This window comes from Dermacentor variabilis, chromosome 1 (assembly GCF_050947875.1).
Source record: "Dermacentor variabilis isolate Ectoservices chromosome 1, ASM5094787v1, whole genome shotgun sequence".
NCBI classification, from domain to species: Eukaryota; Metazoa; Arthropoda; class Arachnida; order Ixodida; family Ixodidae; genus Dermacentor; species Dermacentor variabilis.
Window position 1 is genome coordinate 160,913,295 of NC_134568.1, and position 19,432 is coordinate 160,932,726.

The 19,432-nt window shown below is 47.9% G+C and overlaps 1 protein-coding gene across 1 annotated transcript in view; it reads left to right on the forward strand.

The window, feature by feature from the left end:
* LOC142587622 (alpha-(1,3)-fucosyltransferase C-like) overlaps nt 1–19,432 on the forward strand; it is a 58,643-nt gene that overhangs the window by 27,381 nt on the left and 11,830 nt on the right. Inside the window, exon 2 of the mRNA XM_075698784.1 lies at nt 14,826–15,001. Coding sequence (XP_075554899.1) covers nt 14,844–15,001 — 158 coding nt within the window. The 5' untranslated portion in view covers nt 14,826–14,843. The remainder of the gene's footprint in view (nt 1–14,825; nt 15,002–19,432) is intronic.

The window sequence follows — 19,432 nt, forward strand, 5'->3', positions numbered from 1 at the left end:
TGCGCTCCTTGGGTGGAAAGAGGACTACGCGCTTTGTAGACGCCGCAGAATACGCACGAGAACACCGGTTCACGGCGGTAGTCGTAGACGTTAGCTCCCGGCTTACGCACGCGTGTAGTGTCGCAACGGAATACCCCGAAACAGCGGAAGAGGTAGCGATTGCGCTTGCGCTTACCGACCCCCTCTGCGAGGTAGTTTTTAGCGACTCACAATCCGCATTTCCTCCGAAGCTCTCCAGATTCTAAGGAAAGCTGGTCGACAGCACTTCGATAACACCGCGATCATATGGTTTCCAGCGCACGTCGCCACCCCCACCGATGAGGGCCTCATTAACTTGAACGAGGTAGCACACCGCTCTGCGCGAGAACTGACCCGCCGCGCAGAATCGGAGACCGCCTCTTCGAGTTCGGAACTCGTGGTTCAAAACACGCGAGAACGCCTGGTTAGGTACAATGACATCACCAAGCACTACCAGCTAGGCAGGCGGTTGCTGCCCCCACCTCACCCTATGCTGAAACGTCGCCAGGCAGTCATCTGGCGACAATTGCAAACACAAACATTCCCCAGTCCGGTGCGATTGCAGCACATTTTCCCCTCGCAATACCCGACTGCTCTTTGCAAATTATGTCAGGAAAATAGAGCGACGCTGTCACACATGTTGTGGGAGTGTCGGGTTACATCAGCTACAACGGCAGTAGCTCCGGAGGCTCTTGCGTCGAAGTGGGCCGCCGCTCTGCGCAGCTCCAACCTCAAGACACAAGAGTGGGCTGTCCAGCAAGCCCGAGAGGCGGCGACGAGGCAAGGCCTCGAAGTCCCCTCATGGGAGACCTGAGCCCGGGTCGTCAAATTTGCCGGATTCAAAATAAAGTTGTTTCCATCCATGCCTCGATTGTGTGTGGAAAAAGGGAATATTTATGTATGTCTGTTCTCACAGTGAGAGGTGTAATTTTATCGAAGTGACTCTGTCCGACTGTTCGTGATGACCTTTTTCTAATATAGTGTTCGGTGTTTATATTGAAGTAATTTGTGTACATAGAGTGGACAAACGTTAACATTGCGACAATTCTCCGTTGGGATAGTGTCGGTAAGTTCAGTGCGGCTAACATAGCCGTGATTACGGTACGCGCGGGATGGGCGAAGGCAGCGGCGTCCTCTGACGAGAACGTGTCGGAAGGGTGAAAGCAGGAAGGAATTGAACGCGAAAAAAAAAAAAGGCACGTTCCGTGTCTCTGGGCTCTGTTTCCGCTCCCCTAAGTTGTAATCTATATAGAATCGGTTGCCCGGCTTCCAGCAAAAGCCAGCAAGGCGTTTGGGTTTCCTTTCGCGCACTTCGCAGTGGCGACGTGTCGTACTCACCTCATTGTCACTGTAAAATGAATTGTGAACATCGAACTTTTCTGTTGCACTTAATTTCGTATGGCTCTTGTTGGCTGTTAGGTGAGTAAGCTTCCGTCTTTGCCGTAGGCAGTTTTAATTCTCGTAAGCTTACTTGCATTAAACGTAATTTATTGCTTGTCATTTCAGCCTAAAAAGAAAAGTAGAAAGAAATATAGAGCTCTCTCTCACTAGAATGACGCAAGCACTCAACTGTGCACGCAGTCAACATTTACAACGCCAGTGAGCGAATGGATTGGACGCACGTGGTAGCGGCTACACGCACAGTGTTTGACAAGGGCGCCAAGCGCCTGTCGCAGCGCCTTCAATGGGTGTCATTGTTAGTCGCCATCCGTGATGCCGGCCCAATTTGAATTCTATGTCACGCGTGCAGTGCCCCTCGTGCGCTTCGCCGATGTGCTTGCCTCCGTTTACAAACGGTGAGTGGGGCCAGTGTGTATTTTTGAGGAATCTCGGCACGTGCGATTCTTATGGTCTATGCGTGCGAGTTGTTCGAGAAGACGGCATGAAGCAGTTCGTGATGCTGCTTAAGAATGCGAAATTCCAATATTTTTATTTTACGTGCGCGGTGCGCTCACGTCACCCATTCTGTTTCAGCGAAAATATTTCAGCAGTTTGATTAACTGAATTCAATTCTGAAGTTTTACATGGCAAAACCGCGATTTGGTTATGAGGCGCGCCTCAGTGGGGGACTCCGGACTAATTTTGACCACCAGGGGATCTTTAACGTGCCCCCAATGCACGGGACATGGGAGTTCTTGCATTTCGCCCACATCGAAATGCGCCCGCCGCGGCCGGAATTTGATCCCGCGACCTCGTGCTTAGCACTGCAACACCATAGTGTTGCGGCTCGAGGTAGCGTGTGGGCCAGGAATCTACCAAGCCCTTTGATGAGTGCGTCCGGTGGTAGGAATGAAGGAAAAATGGTTTATTTTACGTTACTTACACTGGCTCCAGATACGGAAGCCCACTATGTGTAGAAGCTTATTAAACGACTGAGTTCACATCACGACACGCCAGCACACCTCGCCCACTGCACCACAAGTATCTGCTTATAATACCGTCGTCTTCCCTAGGAGGCTAGACTAGGGATGACCATCTGATGACTCTCTATCTGATGAATCTTATGACTATCTCGGGCAATCATAATCGCCCGATGGGTCGCAATATCCCTCCCATGATGTTGCACCTTCGGCCCCGCATATGGCGCAAGCGTGTAGCAATCTGGGAATCCGAAGTCGATGCCGTTCCCATGGTAGCCTTCGACGTTGGCCCCTTTCATCAATTAGTTCAGCTTGTCGGGGTCAGGTAAAGTGGATTTCGCGGTAACCACCGCTTCTATACGGAGGGCGGCGGCTCTTCTCGCCTCGATGTGGGCCCCTTTGTTTGCGCGTCACAGCCTATGTCGGGCCCACTCGTCGTCTGAGCACACGCTGATGGCAGGACAGCGTCGTGGGAAACGTCCAAGGAATGCTCATCGTCGTATTGAGACTTAACAATAGCCGCTAAGCCACCGCGGTGGGTGCCCGCAGTTTAATTAAAATAACCTAACTATTGACTCGAGGAAACCGAAATTATTATTTTTTAAGTTTTAAAGGATTCAAAACAGCGAAACGATGGGCGCGCATACACACACAAAAGAAAAGACACGCTGTTTTCAATACTTTATTTGAAGCTTCACCTACTGTCGATCCCCACTTGGCCATATTTTTTGCCTGTTCACTCTGCTGTATTCGCTATCTGAGCTCTAAACTCTCGGAAGGATAACGCGCCTATTATGGTTGTTTTTTTAACCGTTTCCATTTGTTAATTTGACCGCCAAGGAAGCCTGACGCAATATACCGTGGTCGAACGCTACCCGATTATGAGAGAGAGAGAGAGAGAAAACAAGGGTAGGAAAGGCAGGGAGGTCAACCAGAACAGCATCCGGTTTGCTACCCTACACTGGGGGTGGGGAAAGGGGAATATAAGGAGGAAGAAAGGGAGAGAGTAAGCACTGAGTACGTGTGAGAGGGACACCATACACAAGGACACTATAAACGGTCTCTTAAGCCCGTGCACTTCAAGTACTGCACTAGTTCACGAATCGCTTTTCGAGCCAGTGACGGGTGTGGCCACGGTCCGAGTATCTTCGACTCGGTGAACGGTCTCGAGTCCAGTCGGCGTAAAGTTGCCCGCAGAGAGAGGCGTTGGACATCGTAGTGTGGGCAGGTGCACAATAGGTGCTCGATGGTCTCCTCGCACCCACAGGAGTCGCACATCGGGCTCTCGGCCATTCCCATACGGTAGGAGTATCCGTTCGTGAACGCCACTCCCAGCCACAAGCGACACAACAAGGTTGTTTCGCCGCGGGAAATGCTAGATGGCAGTTGTAGCCGTAGCGTGGGGTCCAGTTTACGTAATCTGCAATTGAAGGCACTTGAAATCCAGAGATCTTGTGACTTCTTGCGAGCAAGTAGGCGAAGTTCTCTGGCAGCGTCCGACCTCGCCAAAGGTGCTGGACGCGTATTGGTATCTTCGTGGGCACACCGGGCAGCCTTGTCAGCTAGGTTGTTGCCGACGATGCCACAGTGAGCAGGAATCCACTGAAATATAATGTGGTGTCCTCTTTCCAGAGCATGGTGGTGCAGTTCCCTGATGTCAGATGTCATCTGCTCGTAAGTTCTGTGACGTAATGCAGACTTGATGCTGTGAAGGGCTGCCTTAGAGTCACAAAATACGACCCATTTCTCTGTTGGCTCTTCGGTGATGTGCATCATAGCGGCATGGAGAGCTGCAAGTTCTGCCGATGTAGATGTAGTCGTGTGCGACAATTTGAATTTGAGTGTAACGTTCTTGGCTGGAGCGATGAATGCGGCAGTTGAGCTTGTAGGTGAAGTCGAACCATCGGTATATATATATGAATGTGGTCATGATACCTCTGGTGCAGTAATAGGAGCGTAAGTTGCTTCAGAGCCAGCGCTGGATGATTGGACTTTTTTGTAATTCCAGGAATAGTAAAATTCACTTGAGGCTGTCGCAGGCACCACAGGGGAGAGGAAGGCTTCGCCGCCGGTGTAAAAGATACCGGTATGCACTCTTGATGAGCGCTAATCACTCGTGAAAAGGTCGCTTGAGGTCTCTCGGCTGCTAGGGAGGCCAAATGATGGTCGGGGATCCGTGACAGATGGCGAATGTGCGCTCTGAGATAGTCGACAGCTACATGTGTCTGGATTATATGGTCTCCCGCGATGGCGATTGTTGCTGCTGTTGAGGTGCACCGAGGCAGCCCTAAACACGTGCGTAAGGCTTGACCTTGTATGCTCTCCAAGGCGCGAAAGTTCGTCTTGCATGCATTTGACAACACCGGTAGGCTGTAACGTAGGAGTCTGAGAAACAAAACACAGTACAGCTGCAACATAGAATGTATTGGTGTACCCCAGTTTTTCCCGCAGAGAAATTTGAAGACCTGAGCAATGGTGACTAGCTTCTTCTTCAGATAGACGCAGTGAGGGCTCCACGAGAGGTTGCGGTCAGTGATGACGCCCTAATGATGACGTCTTAACATAGGATACAGCTTGGCCATTGATGGTAACAGGATACAATGACATTTGTTTGCACGTAAAACCAAGTAATGCGCACTCTTAAGTAGACACACTGAGGCCTTGTTCTCGGAGATAAGACGCCGTCATGGTTACCGCCCGCTGAAGCCTGGCTCTTAGCTGAGGGCGAGTCACCGCAGAGGCCCAGATGCAAATGTCGTCGGCGTATATTGAGACGTGTACTGTCTGCGGTAGGTAATCCGCTAGTCCTACCAGGACGAGGTTGAACAAAATAGGGCTCAACACTCCACCCTGCGGCACACCACGGCAGATGTAATGATCTCAAGTTTGGCCGTCTTCGGACTGTAAGAAAAAACGCCTCTCAGTCAAATAGTCCCGAATCCATTTATATATCTGGCCACCAACTCCAACAGCCTCAAGTGAGTTCAGTATGGCCTCATGGGCGACGTTGTCGTATGCTCCTTTTATATCTAGAAAAAGTGCCGCAGATAGGCGCTTGAGGCTTTTTTGATTTTGGACCCATGTTACGATGTCAATGACGTTGTCAATGGACGTGCGACCTCGACGAAAGCCTGTCATGGCGCCCGGATAAATGTTGAATCGTTCTAGGTACTATTCCAAACGAGTAAGAATCATTCTTTCCATCACTTTGCCGACGCAGCTCGAAAGCGCAATCGGACGATATGGTGAGATCTCAAGCGGAGACTTTCCATGCTTCAGAATGGGGATCAAGCGGCTCGATTTCCATTGTTGAGGAACGGCGCCGTTCTGGCAAGACTCATTGTAGTAGTTGAGCAGCTCATCACGTGCGTCATGTCCAAGGTGGCATAGGGCAGCATACGTGATGCCATCAGGTCCTGGTGACGAAGAACGCCTGCAGGTCGCCAATGCAGCATCGAGTTCTTCGAGTGAAAATAGCATGTTCATTTCTGGTACACGTGCCTCAGGGATCTCATTCAATGCTGCGCCAGTAATGATGGCGGCGGACCCAGGAACCCGTGCACAGAACTCTTCAGCCACTTGAAGTTCTGAGCGGAGTTGGTAGAGGGCCAGAGCAGCGAAGGGCTTCCTTTGATGCGGAGATGAGCAAAGACCCCTAAACGTTCTCCATATGTGCGAGAGTGATTTTCGGGGATCAAGCGACTGACAGAAAGTTTTCCAGCGCTTATCTTCGAATTTATCCATGCGACGCTGGACTTTCTTTTGTATGCGTCGTGAAGCCCTCAGATCCAAGACGGACTTCGTGCGCCGATACCTCCTCTCCGCCTGTCGGCGTGCCGCACGCAGCCTCTCCAGTTCCATGTCCAAGTCTGTTCGCCTTGCTGACCTTGTAAGCGAGCAGATGGATGTTTTCGATGCCTCTGCGATTGCTTCTTCGATAGTGTGTGAAAGGCCTTCCCGACATGTGTCATCCATATCTTTCTTAAACTTTGACCAATCAACTGTACGTAAGACACTAGAGCAGCGTTGCTCAACTCCTCTAATCTTTATGTATGTTGGAATATGTTCGCTTCCATGTGTTTCTATGTCTGTAAACCATTGGACGCTCGAGACAAAGCGCCGTGACACCAAAGTTAAGTCCAAGCAGCTACTATAGCTCGTGCCTCGCAGAAATGTAGGGCTTCCGTCATTCACACAGCACAAATCATGGTCGGCAGCAAAGGAGGCAAGGCTCTTGCCTTTGGAGTCAATTTTAATGCTTCCCCATAGCTGGTGATGCGCGTTGAAGTCACCTGTGATAACCCATGGGCCATTATTCATTAGTAATATTTTCTTAAATCATCACCACAACCAATATGTCTGCCTAAATGTCAAAAAGAAGAATGTGTCATTTACACTAATTGGGGCCTACATATCCCCAGCGGGTCACTTTGACGGCTACCCGATTATGGGCATTCAAATTCCTACTGAGATCCCAGAAAGGCGTGGTCGATCCACTGTAATCTGACAGCCGCCGTAGTGCGAAAGCGTTTCTCGCTCGCTGCTTCTAAGAGCCATTCTGCCCACCGTAAAAACATAAAAATGATCTTACAGCGCTCTCGCCCTGGACGACTGTAGCGAATCTATACAAGATATGCGTGTCGATTATATCATCCGCGCCGACATTTTTTGTTTGTGCTCTGTGATGGCCGTGGTAGCAAAATTTAAATGGGGTGAATTGTATTGGCTCGAGGCTCGTAATGGCTCGAATTGCATTGGCACCCGTAAAATATTATTTTGCAGCTCCACTCAGTGTAACGGAGATAATTTTTGAATAAGACGTTAATTCTCTTCAACGCAACAGTTCAAATACCCTTCAACCGGTCAAAAATCGCGCAGCTTGGTTTAGCTGTTTTAACTTAAACGGTAAGCAGAACCAGTAAAATGAAACTTTCCTTCACCTTCAATTGACTAGCATACAGACGCCAAATTATGCTACTGTGCCTATTTCACAAAATCCATTACGCTTTTCCTCATTTATAGATGACAAGCTCCTACCGCCCGTCCACCTTTCTTCACGGTGCTACTAACATGTTTAACCACTCGTTTTTTTCACTATCGCAACAGCGGAATGGTGTGAACTGCCGGAAGTAATCGTTGTTGAACTCCACGCAGTAAAATTTGTAGATTTATTATTAGCACAGTACTACTAACTGCTGAGGACGCGCTGGTGGGCTACTTGATTAATCATGATCAAATACGGCAGCGCACTTCTAAACAAGGACCTAACACAGAGTTAACACCAGCGCTGTTCTGCTACTGTCGGTTTATTGCTGGATAAGCATACGTAAATGTGCGTTCTAACGCACGCGTGGAGCACTTCAGCGAAGGTTATGACACAGATTTTGCCCACTCATACGAGCTAACAGCCCATCATGTTACACAAAACTGCATACTTCACAAACCTTCATACTGCACAAAAGGAATGCACAAAAAAGAAGAAAAATAAAGAAGACGGCGAGTGAAACACACCTTGTGACATTGTCGCGTTCAGATACATAAAAAACCTTTTTTTCTGCGTCAGATAAGGCGACCGAGGGAAGACTGATGCACTTTTCCTTCCACTTTTAAATCTAAGCTGTTTCTATAATTTCCCGTGTCAGCTTGTTTCTTTGCCTGCGCACCACTTTCGCATCTTTCAGTTGCGGCATGCAGCCACAATCGTGAACAGCGGAGTGCGTGGCCCAAGCATAACTGAAGGTGCAGTGCGCGCCACCCAGTCGTCACCAGTGACAGGCGCACAGTGACAAACGGCCAAACGCGCTCGGCACGCTCACGCAGGCCACCGTCGCGGCTGCCAGTGACACCGCGCTGAGCAAGTCTGCCGATTTAAAGAATGTGTGTGGCGCACAAGCGGCAAACTACATGAACGAATCTATATTTAATGATGACGGTGCGAACTTCACCACGCGCATAGCACTTATGTCTTCGGCAAACTGTGCGACAATATTCGCGTAAACTGCAGTATTTTATCTTCTGTTCTCTTTTTATTTTCTCCCTTTGAAACGTAAGAAACAGAACGTAAGCGAAAATATCTCACTATGGGGGGATCGCGCGGTGCGGCTAAGCCGGATTTGCGTGCCTGCCAATCGTGACGACCGGGTGGCGCAGTTATGCTTGGGACACGCGCTTCGCTGTTCACGTTTCTTTTGACGCTAATAGTACGTACGACTGTACAACTCGATGACGTCACTATCCGTGTTTATCTCGCTAATGCTCGTCCCGTACCCGTAGAGAAAGGATTTCTACAACAGGGGACACTCGGCGAAAACTGGCAACAGTAAATACGTCACGCTAGTGTTAATGTCGACCGTTTGCTGTCGCGAGCATCGAAAAAAATAAAAGAATGTGAAATAAGGTTAACAGACATTGTTTCATTTTTTTTTATTCTTTCCCGGCAAAACTAAGAATATCTGCGTATAAATTAAATTATACTTTGCGGCTTACTCTTCTTCCGTTGCCCAGAGACAGGCGAATGACGCGCCAGATGCATGCGTCATTCGTCAGACACGCCGCCGAAGCGAGCGAGACAGGCTGCGCGTCTGAGCGTTGGCCTGTTCGGTGACCAGTCTGCCTGTTTTTCTATTTTTGGATTTAGCCTGGTTTTTTGGGCTCCCGGCAAATATTTCTTGCGTTCCTTGCGCACTTCGACAGGGCACCACTGCACTATTCGACTACGGCAAGGTGAGAAATTTTGTTTGACAGTCTGCGACGCATTTCAAGCAATTAGGCTTACGGCATGGAACCTATAGACTTATGATGCAGTTAGCAAAAAAACAGCTCGGCCGTCGTGGCGCAGTTAATTATTATTTTAACTTAACCCGCCGTGGTTGCTCAGTGGCTATGGTGTTGGGCTGCTGAGCACGAGGTCGCGGGATCGAATCCCGGCCGCGGCGGCCGCATTTCGATGGGGGCGAAATGCGAAAACACCCGTGTGCTTAGATTTAGGTGCACGTTAAAGAACCCCAGGTGGTCGAAATTTCCGGAGTCCTCCACTACGGCGTGCCTCATAATCACAAAGTGGTTTTGGCACGTAAAACCCCAAATATTATTATTATTTTAACTTATTTCGGTAGCTTTCGGCCACGATGGTCGCACAGGACGCTGTGACGCAGTTTCGTGCGACTGAATTTTACTGGGACAAGTTTTGGCGCCATCTCTAACCCCCAACATTATTGTAACGAATTTCCTTACTTTTTGGGGTACTTTTCAAGCGCATTCGCCGCGCCTGGCGTTGTGACGCAGTTGGCGAAAAGCAGCTCGGCCGAGGTACGCAGTTTCGCGCTTTGATGCATTGTACAAGACAAATTTGTGGCACTTTCTCTGACGCCCAACGTTGTTGAAAATTAATTTCGGTACTTTTTTCCTACTTTTGAGGCACGCTCGCCACGCCTGGCGTTGTAACGCAGTTAGCAAAAAGCAGCTCGGCCTTGTGGCGCAGTTTTTTCGTGTGTACTGAATGTTACTGGGACAAGTTCGTGACGCGTTTTCTGGCCCACAACATGAATGTAATTAATTTCGTGACGCAGTGAAAAGCAGCTCGGCCGTGATTACAGTCGAGTTTGGCGTGTACTGAATCTTACTGGGACAATTTTTATGGCCCCGCAACAACTTATGCCTTCTTTTGGTGCTCACGCTTGTAGAAAACGCAACGAGCAATCGCAAAGAGTGATAACACGAGAGTGTGTTGCTTGCGCCATAGAGTAACGTAGTAAACGACAAGAGCGGACACTCGAGCCGTTTCGCGGCCGAGCTATGGAGCTTCGCCGATTCCGCTAGGTGGCAGAGTACATCAAGAAAGATGCGGCTGTGGCTGCGGCTGCGGCTAGCAGCTTGACAGGCGGCACGACCACTGGGCTACAGTGACTGGGCACATGACTGGGCACGACCCAACATGTGCGAAGCCTAGTCAGGCCGCGTCATAGAATAAAGAACGACTTTGGCCGCGTCGCCGGGCTCTTTCTGTAAAATGCACCTGAGCATCGTTGTTGAGTTCTTCTGCCAGCGTGTGCATCGTCGCCGTTTCATGGTAAGGCCACAGCAAGTTCTTTCGCGCGTTGTTAACGACTTATTCTCTTCGCATTTCGTTATGTCACTGTTAGCCGCACGAACGAGTGACGGCGGCCTTGCAGCCATGAACAGCTGCTACCCATTTGCTACGCTGACTTTCATTTGGCATTCTTTTTTTTTTATGCGCAGCAATGAGCGGTAATGCTAGCGATCACAGCGACGCGGCAGCGTCCGAGCTTCGAGGCACGTTCGATACAATGACGAAGTCAGAAAATGAAATAAAATGGTTCGTTAAGAAATGCGGCCTATGAACTCATGCCGTTCGGTGCAGAGAGCTTTATTATACGCGCGGCGAGTGCTGAAAAAGTATGATGATCTACTTTTTTAAAAGAAATGTCGCTATTTCTAAAGCGGTACACGTGCAATATTTGCAGTATGGCAATAATGAGCTCTCTCCGAAACTCTAGCAGGCTATATGCGCTCGAGCGTTGTTAGCTGTTCTGCATTGGGCTGAGGATACGCGTTTTCATGTTTTAATTGTGCATGGAATCGTTACCGTAGAAAGTTCCTTGTTTCTTAGCATTTATAACAGTGGTTCCTTAACAAAAAAAAGGAACATTGCATGAAGGAACGCAACATCTCCATTATAAAGCTTTGCAGGCTCCAGTATTGCTTATACGAAGGAACGTAGCGTCTACATTCAATAGCTTTGAAGCCTCCAGTATTGCTTACCTTCTGTCTGTCAATGTACGTATTGCAGGAATCTCCACCATTTCCTCAAAATACACTGTACAGCCAAAGGACATCATGTATATTCAAGGGCGAAATTCCAAGTATCAGAAGACGATTGCAAGCCTTCGTAGACAGCAGGTGAAAAACCTCAGCACAAAGTGCTTAGTTGCAGCTGTTTAATGACGGACACACTGGCTTACACATTCGATATGACGATGTTGGTGCGCGCTCAATTATTTTTGCAGCCATTTTATTTCGGCACGCTACCATTCACATAATTTTGCTGCCCTAATTCACTCTCCTTCACAGAAGTCAAAGAAAAAACGTAATATTTTTTTTCCTTCTAAAACAATCCCGTTTTGAGCAAATTAATTGCTGTCGTGTATGGGCAGCTTTTTTTTTTTTCATTATCTGGATAGTTGCAATACGTGTTCTGTGTGTTTGCTTGTGCAAAGTTATTCCCATCTCGCCATTAATTTGCGACTATTTTCCATTATACCGGTGTCACACGACCACTTTCGATAGCGATCAAGTCCGATCTGGATTGAAATTCGCGACTACTATTGGCGCGATCGCGCAGCTTGCGCAAAAAGACCAATCGTGACCGAAAAATTCAAATTAGATTGGGCTTGATCGCGTTTAAAAGTGCGCCGTGTGGCACCCCTATTACCTGCATTTCGCTGTTTCTTCCCGTTTTCATGTATCTGCCTCTTACAATCTAGCTGAAATAAATTGATATCTGCTATTTTCGTGTTCTTGACTGTGCAGCAAGTTTATTTATATTTAAGGAACACGGCACGTTTATTTACGATACACCTTTTGGCGTGAGCTATACTAGACGTACAATATCATAAGCGATAAAGTTCTTCCTCAACAGTTGGCATGACTGTTGCGCTATGTTACAGCTTGAAACAGCAAATGTGAATTTAAATTAAACTAACACGAGTAAAACACTTTGCGCGCTCGTCGTCACAACATATAAACAGCTGCACAAGCGCCTGCATGAAATCACGCGATTTAAGCAAATGTATGGGCCACGAATTAAATACAAGAAACGAAACTGAAATTAGGACCTCCGAGATTCGGAAGAGTGCTGCGGCCATCTTGGAGGCTGGTGTGTTTCGCCGATTCCGCTAGGTGCGCTGAGAGACTAAGTCGGCCGCAGGCGCCTATGGGAGTGTCCACTCTTTACGTTTACTATGTTACTCTATGCTTGCGCCTGCAGAACGCGCAAAAGTTGACGCCAAGGAGCTACCCGCCGTGGTTGCTCAGTGGCTATGGTGTTAGGCTGCTGTGCACGAGGTCGCGGGATCGAATCCCGGCCACGGCGGCCGCATTTCGATGGGGGCGAAATGCGAAAACACCCGTGTACTTAGATTTAGGTGCACGTTAAAGAACCCCAGGTGGTCGAAATTTCCGGAGACCTCCACTACGGCGTGCCTCATAATCAGAAAGTGGTTTTGGCACGTAAAAACCCATAAAAAAAAGGAGCTCGAACACCAGCAGCTTGTAACTAGAAAATTATTTCTTTTGAACGACTGAAGGCAGGCTTTGCACCCAAGCATGTCTTGAGTGCGAGTAGAAGGAATTCTGCGAGCGTCCAGCAGGCTCTGGTTGATAGCTTGTTGTGCCCGCACCTGCGTATTTGCAGCGTACTATCGCGTCTGTTGTAGTCAAGTTCTTTTGGAAACCACAGTCGCCCGTGTATTCGTGCTCATATATATAAAGTGCAGGAAGTAAGGCCCGGGAAGAGGGTAATGCTTGGAAGTACGATGGTTTCTAGATATGGTACGGTATTGTTTAGGATGAGTCGGGTATTTCTTACGCCGTGTATGCAAAAGCGAACTGCTTTTGTTTGCAATTCCGCCCATTCACCACTTTTGCACGTTCCGCCTCTACACGAATTACTCGTATGTGTTAATACCAAAATAACACAGGCTTTTAATTCACTTTTTTCAGCTGACATCGTCCAGAGGAGCTTCGTACGGGAACTACTGCTGTTTACCTGGTGCCACAATGTTGCATGAATGCACAAACAGCCCGCACCGAGCATTTATATAGAGCAAAATAAATATTTCTTCGTTTCACAAGGCGTCTTGCGTCTTTATGATATTGCACGTGGCACATATTCGCCGTTCGCAATCATATTTGCTTAATATTAAAACTATTTCGCGCGAAGACCGCGCGCAATTGAGCTGCAGAAGCAAAAGAAAAGCGTCGATCAGCGCAGCCGGCGTAACGCGTGCCAGCTAGCATTCAAAATGTGCGCGCCCAAAACCGAAACCAGATGTGTGGTTCAGGTATTAATATCGGCGGCTCGGTGCGTTGCATTCAATTCGGCCGCTGGACTCTTCTTGTTGAATCCTTTCTCTATGCCGTACCTATGTAGAAACCAACAGCCGGCAATGTCGTAAGCTCGCGTTGAAGGACCAGAGTGAAAAATCGTGTCGTCGGCGTCACACGTCGTCGGCCCACACACGCTCGGGTCAGACACATAGCTGTTCGTCTCGCACAATTACGTTGGTCCGACATGTAACGCTTGGCGCAATCGCAAACGATGCTGGGTAGCCAGCTACCAGAAAAATGTCGCTTAGAAGTAGTTGGGTGAGTACAGCATATTAGCAAACATTCTTTTAACTGCGTGAACAAACGATCGCAGAGAGCAGACAAGGACAGGCGCAGTCTTTGTCTGCTCTCTCTGATCGTTTGTTCGCCCAGTTAAAAAAATGTTTGCTACCAGCAGAATACTTCGCGTAACACCAATTCTGTGCGTGGTATCTGCTTCATATTCTTTACCGCAGTTTTTTTTCACAGAGGCGGCTAACGATGAAAATAGGAAAAATTGTAAATGTGGTTAGTTATCTCGAGCGTGTAATCAGGGTGCCCGCAGAGAAATTGTCCAAGTGAAAGAAACGAGCACTGAAAAAGTTGATGATAATGCGAATGGTAATGATCGGAAAAGGCCAGCAGTTCTCATTTGTGGGCATAACTTCGCACATGATCTTTCCATATAAAAAAGAGCGTGGAGAACCGCCAAACAACCTTCAAGCTTGCACGGCCAGTAGGCAAAGCCAGAGGGCGGCGTCTTTGACGCCATTTTTAAATGTCTTCCATTGCGCATACGCGCATGCCACTTGGCGGAAAGATATGCCAAGGGGGCTGGAATATTTTAGGGTTAAAAAAGTACACGCATTTTTGTCATTTCTTGTTGCTCGTCCTTCCTTAAGGCATATGCACATAAAGTTCCTCCAACGGCCCCAGGCCGTGCCTGTTCATGCAGGCGCGGGACCGGGCCGGGCCTAGGCTTCAAAAGGCGGGCCCGGGCCGAGATATCAGGCCCAGGTTGTGCTCCAAGTGGGCATCACCGCGTACCCCTAGCCTGCGCAGGCACGTGATTTGGGAACACTATTCCATCCCTGAGTGCGCTGAGGTCGACCTGCGCATTCAGTAACGGTAAATTTAGTAAATTGATTGAGGAGACCAGCGGCGTACTTACTCAGCGAAAGTGAGCTGTATAGCATAGTATAGCTGTCTTTTGTCTCTTTGTTAATACTTTCTGATACTTTGACAAAACATCCTAAGTAATGCCATTCTAATATATTCTGTGACTGCAATTAGCTACGCCTTGGAAATTGACTCCTACCACGTCGGTTTCTGGATTCGCAGGGTCCAAACGAAAGTCTCATGATTCTGAAGAGAAGGCGTCGGGTGGCGATCGCGGCATTGCTCGCGCTATCTTCCTTCCCACTGCTCAGCTATAACTACCTTCCCATCAGCCACGACTACATTTTCTCCTATTTCTGGACATCCGACTTCATCAGCATTTCTGGTGGACTGGATCTGTGCGTATACTCTTTGTGTTTCTCCTTGGTTACTTCTTACACTGGTTGTGAACAAAGGGCGAGCGAATAGGTAAAAAAGAAATTGACGATGTGCAAAATTGCATAGCTAGGCATTTAAACGTTACTAAAATACCTCAACTAAAATGGCATTCGAAGCAGGGATAAGAAAGAGAGAGAAAAAAAGGGGGCATGTACGTGACGTTGCTACTCTTTAAAACTACACTTTAAGACTAGCACAAAGATTGGCCCTTTCGAACGGGAGGCCCACCAATTTAGCGGCGACGTTTGTACCGTGTGAAAAATCCTGCTTTGAGTGTTGCGCTAGAGTGTCCAGTTTGCAGCCGTACATTCAAGGGGAAGGGAGAGTCAGAGAGAGAGGGGAAAGAAAGATGGGATATAAATATTGTTGCCAGGACTTAAGGCCTTGCGGAAAGATATTCCGTATTTTTAAGCGTCCACAAGGATAGGTGCATAAAAAAGACGGGCATCTATATATGTACGGCTGTCCTTGCTATTTGAGGCCGCTTCAAAAACGCGAGATAGATATACTGGGTGTCTCACGTAACTTGAGCCAAACATTAAAGATATGCAAATGCCACGTAGCATGACAGAACCCAGGTAATGCTGTTTGCTCTTGCTTGGAGATACTCAGATTATATTTTGTCCATTCTAATTACTTAATTGGTCCTAATTAATTAATCAAATTCTCAAATATTATAATTAGATGAAAAGTGTCAATGAGAAAATTGGAGAGCAACATGAAAAACTCCCGATACAGCATTCTGTTGCTCAATACGTACTACATAAAAGTGCTTTTCAAGCACGAGAGGAGCCCGCGAATACTCGCAAAGTGCCTCGAGCGGCCAGTAGCGCGGCAATTTTGCGTGTATTCGCGGGCTCCTTTCACGCTCGGAAAGCCGCTCGGATAGCCGCCTTGCGAACTCCACGGCTATAATTTGTAAATTGCAATATGGGTCATGTTGTAATTCGTTAAAAACTTAATTAGTGAATTTTTTATTAATTAGTCGATTTTGCATCTCAATTGTTTATGCAAGTATTGTCCACCGCTTCGAGTAGATCATCTCATGAACTATAATTATGATACCTGCCACAGGCAACTTTTAAAGATTTTTGGAAGTGTTCGCTGAAACACCCTGTATATTCGTCGTATATCTTGCTCCGTCGGACACGGTAGGGTTATTTGCCGACTCTAACAAACACATTTATTGCGATTTCTTGTCGGTTGCGTGTATTCAAACGCTAACACTGCCTTTGGTGACATACGTCCTACGTCGCAGGGCATCGTAACACTGAGCCATCATGTTTCTTAGACACATTAGCGACAAGAATAAGGAAAGCAGATGCTGGATTCATTGTAAGTTACAAACAGATAAAGCCAACGTACAATGAAGCAAAACATACAATATATAAGAGCAGAGGGCTAAGTTACTGGTTTTTAATTAAAGTGTCAGTGACAAAGTTGACAGTCACTTTAGCATAAGCTTAAGAGGATGAAGGCGAAAGCCTGCGCACTCACGAGACATTAATTAAATGACTTGACATCTTCATTCAAATGCGTTGTTACTTCCTATTACTTGTTATTTCGCACCAAAGGTCGTGGGCTGGAGTGCCTTAATTAACTCTATGTTAAGTAATTGTGCCTTAATTCGCCTTAACACCAGAGGTCTTGGATTCGGCTGTCGCTAATGGTCGTGGGCTTGACCATGAATGGTGGCACCATCAATTTTGGTGCCATTTAATTTTAGTCCCATCAAATGTCGAGGGTTCGACTCCCACCAGAGGTCGTGGGTTCGAGTCACACGGTCGTGGGTGGCACCATCAATTTTAGTGCCATTGAATGTTGTTGCCGTAACGCCGGTCGATCAATTTTTCGCTAACGCCGGACAACGGATTTTTCGACCCATCAGCCACTTAAGGCTGAGAATGAAAACGTAATTTCCCGCCGATGGGAGCCGAACCCATGCGCAGCATGCCGGGTGCGATACTCTACCAATTTAGCGAAGGCAGCAACTGTGCACTTTCTTAGATATTTATGCACGAGGTGGGTGTTCAAAAATACTCAATCTTCTTTTTTCCCACGTAAACAAATGAAGTGCGGGAGGCTTCCTTCGGTCGAGATGTGGAGGGGGACATTCGTGCGTATGCGTGAATTTTTTTCCGCCTGCAGAGAGCGTCAGATGCTGGCAATCGGCCTATGAGTCAGGACGTGCAATGAGCGCTTGCCAGATTCCAGTAAGTTCTAAAATGACGGAACGACATGAGCAGCGATATTGCATCCAATTTTGCCAAAAGCTTGGCGATACCCAAGTGGAAACCATTCGCAAGATTGTTCGAGCTTTCGGGGACGATGCCATGAGCACCTCATGGATAAAGGAGCTGTACAACCGCTTCAAAGATGGCCGCACATCAGCGGGCAGCGAACCGCGTTGATGCATACCCTCAACAAGCCGAAAAGAGAATGTCATTGAGCAAGTACGGACTTTTTTTTTATGGAGGACCGTCGCATCAAAGTCAGACAGAGAAAGAGAGAGAACGGCAGAGGAAAGACAGGGAGGTTAACCAGAGATTATCTTCGGTTGGCTACCCTGCACCGGGGGAGGGGCAAAGGGATACGATAGGTGAGAGAGATAAAAAGAATAAAAAATGAAAAACGTACACACGTACACACAATATACATGAACTATTTCTGTGGGCACTGTCACGCAGTCTGCGAAGGCGTTCCTGGTGTTACGCAGTGTCACCGTCCAATGCTACGTCACACAGTGTGCAGTCACAATTTGTCACAATGTCCTGTGTCTTTTAAGTATCGCAGCAGCGTCTTCATAGAGGATCGCGCTGATGTTCGTGTAGGCCAGTGTCCAAGGATGTTGTTTTCCGTTATTGGGCGCTTGTGCAGTTGGTCTATAGGCTGGCTGAGAGGGCTGCTCTTTTCGGGTTGAAACGAGGGCACTCACAAAGAAAGTGCGCAATTGTTTAGTTGCACCCGCACAAGTCACAAAGTGGGCTGTTGGACATTCCCATAAGAAAGGAGTACGCATTTGAAAATGCTATTCCAAGCCATAGACGGACTAGAAGGGTGCAGTTACGTCGTGGAAGGTCGGGCAGAATACGGAGCTGTAAATTAGGGTCCAGGGTATGAAGGCGTGCACTTGTGAACTCGGATGAATTCCATTGAGCTAACGTTAGGTTACGCGGAAGTGCGGAAAGTTTTTTCGCTGCATCGGCACTCGAAAGAGGAATGGCAACGGAGTTGACACCGTCATGGGCAGATCGGGCAACTGCATCCGCTCGTTCATTGCCATGTATGCCACAGTGATTAGGCAACCGCTGATATATTATATCGTGTCCTTCGTCAACTATGCGATGGTGGACTTCGCTGATCTCTGCGACGAGCTGCTGATGTGATCCATGGCGCAGTGCTGAGAGTACACATTGTAGGGCTGCCTTGGAATCACAGAAGATTGACCATGCATGGGGTGGTTCCTCCTGAATGAAATCAAGAGCCGCACGCAGGGCTACGAGTTCAGCAGCTGTCTTTGATGATACATGAGACGTTTTTAGCTGTATTTTGACGGATCTTGCTGGTGTCACCACAGCGGCAGCTGAACTGGTAGGTGTGACTGAGCCATATATGTAAACATGTACGCGGCCACTGTGTACCTCATATAAATGTCCTAATGTGGCCTGCTTCAGGGCATGCGACGGCATGTTAGCTTCCTTCGTGATTCCTGGGATGGTGAGGCGTATTTCAGGTTTGTGCAGGCACTATAAAGGTGAGGATGGTCTTGCTGCAGGCACGTAGTTCGATGGCAACGAGGTACGATTGGAAACAATTATACGACTGAAAGCTGTGTATGGCCTCTCTGCGGGTAAAGCAGCAAGATGATGAGAAGGTAGTCGGGCAACGTGCCGAATATTCGCCCTGAGAGTGTCGGTTGCCAAGTACATTGATATGGGTGATCCCGAGCTATGACAATCGTTGCTGCTGTATACGCACACTTCGGAAGACCGAGACACGTCCTAAGAGCTCGAGCTTGTAGTCCCTGGAGTACACACAGGTTTGTTTTGCAGGTGTTACCAAGCACAGGGAGGCTGTATCTTGCGAAACCAAGGAACAAGGCGTTATAAAGCTGCAGCATTGACCGCACCGATGTGCCCCATGACTTTCCGCCGAGACATTTGAGGAGATGTATTATTGTCACTAACCTCCTCTTTAGGTATGAAACGTGCGGGCTCTATGATACGTCGCGGTCGATAATTACCCCTAAAAAGCGGTGTTTCCGTGTGTTTGCAACTGCCTGCCCATTGATACTTACAGAGTAAGGCTTCATTGCCTTCCGAGTGAATGTAACAAGGCAGAATTTCTCTGAAGACAGCTCTAAGTTCTGTTTTCGCAAGTACAGTGATACT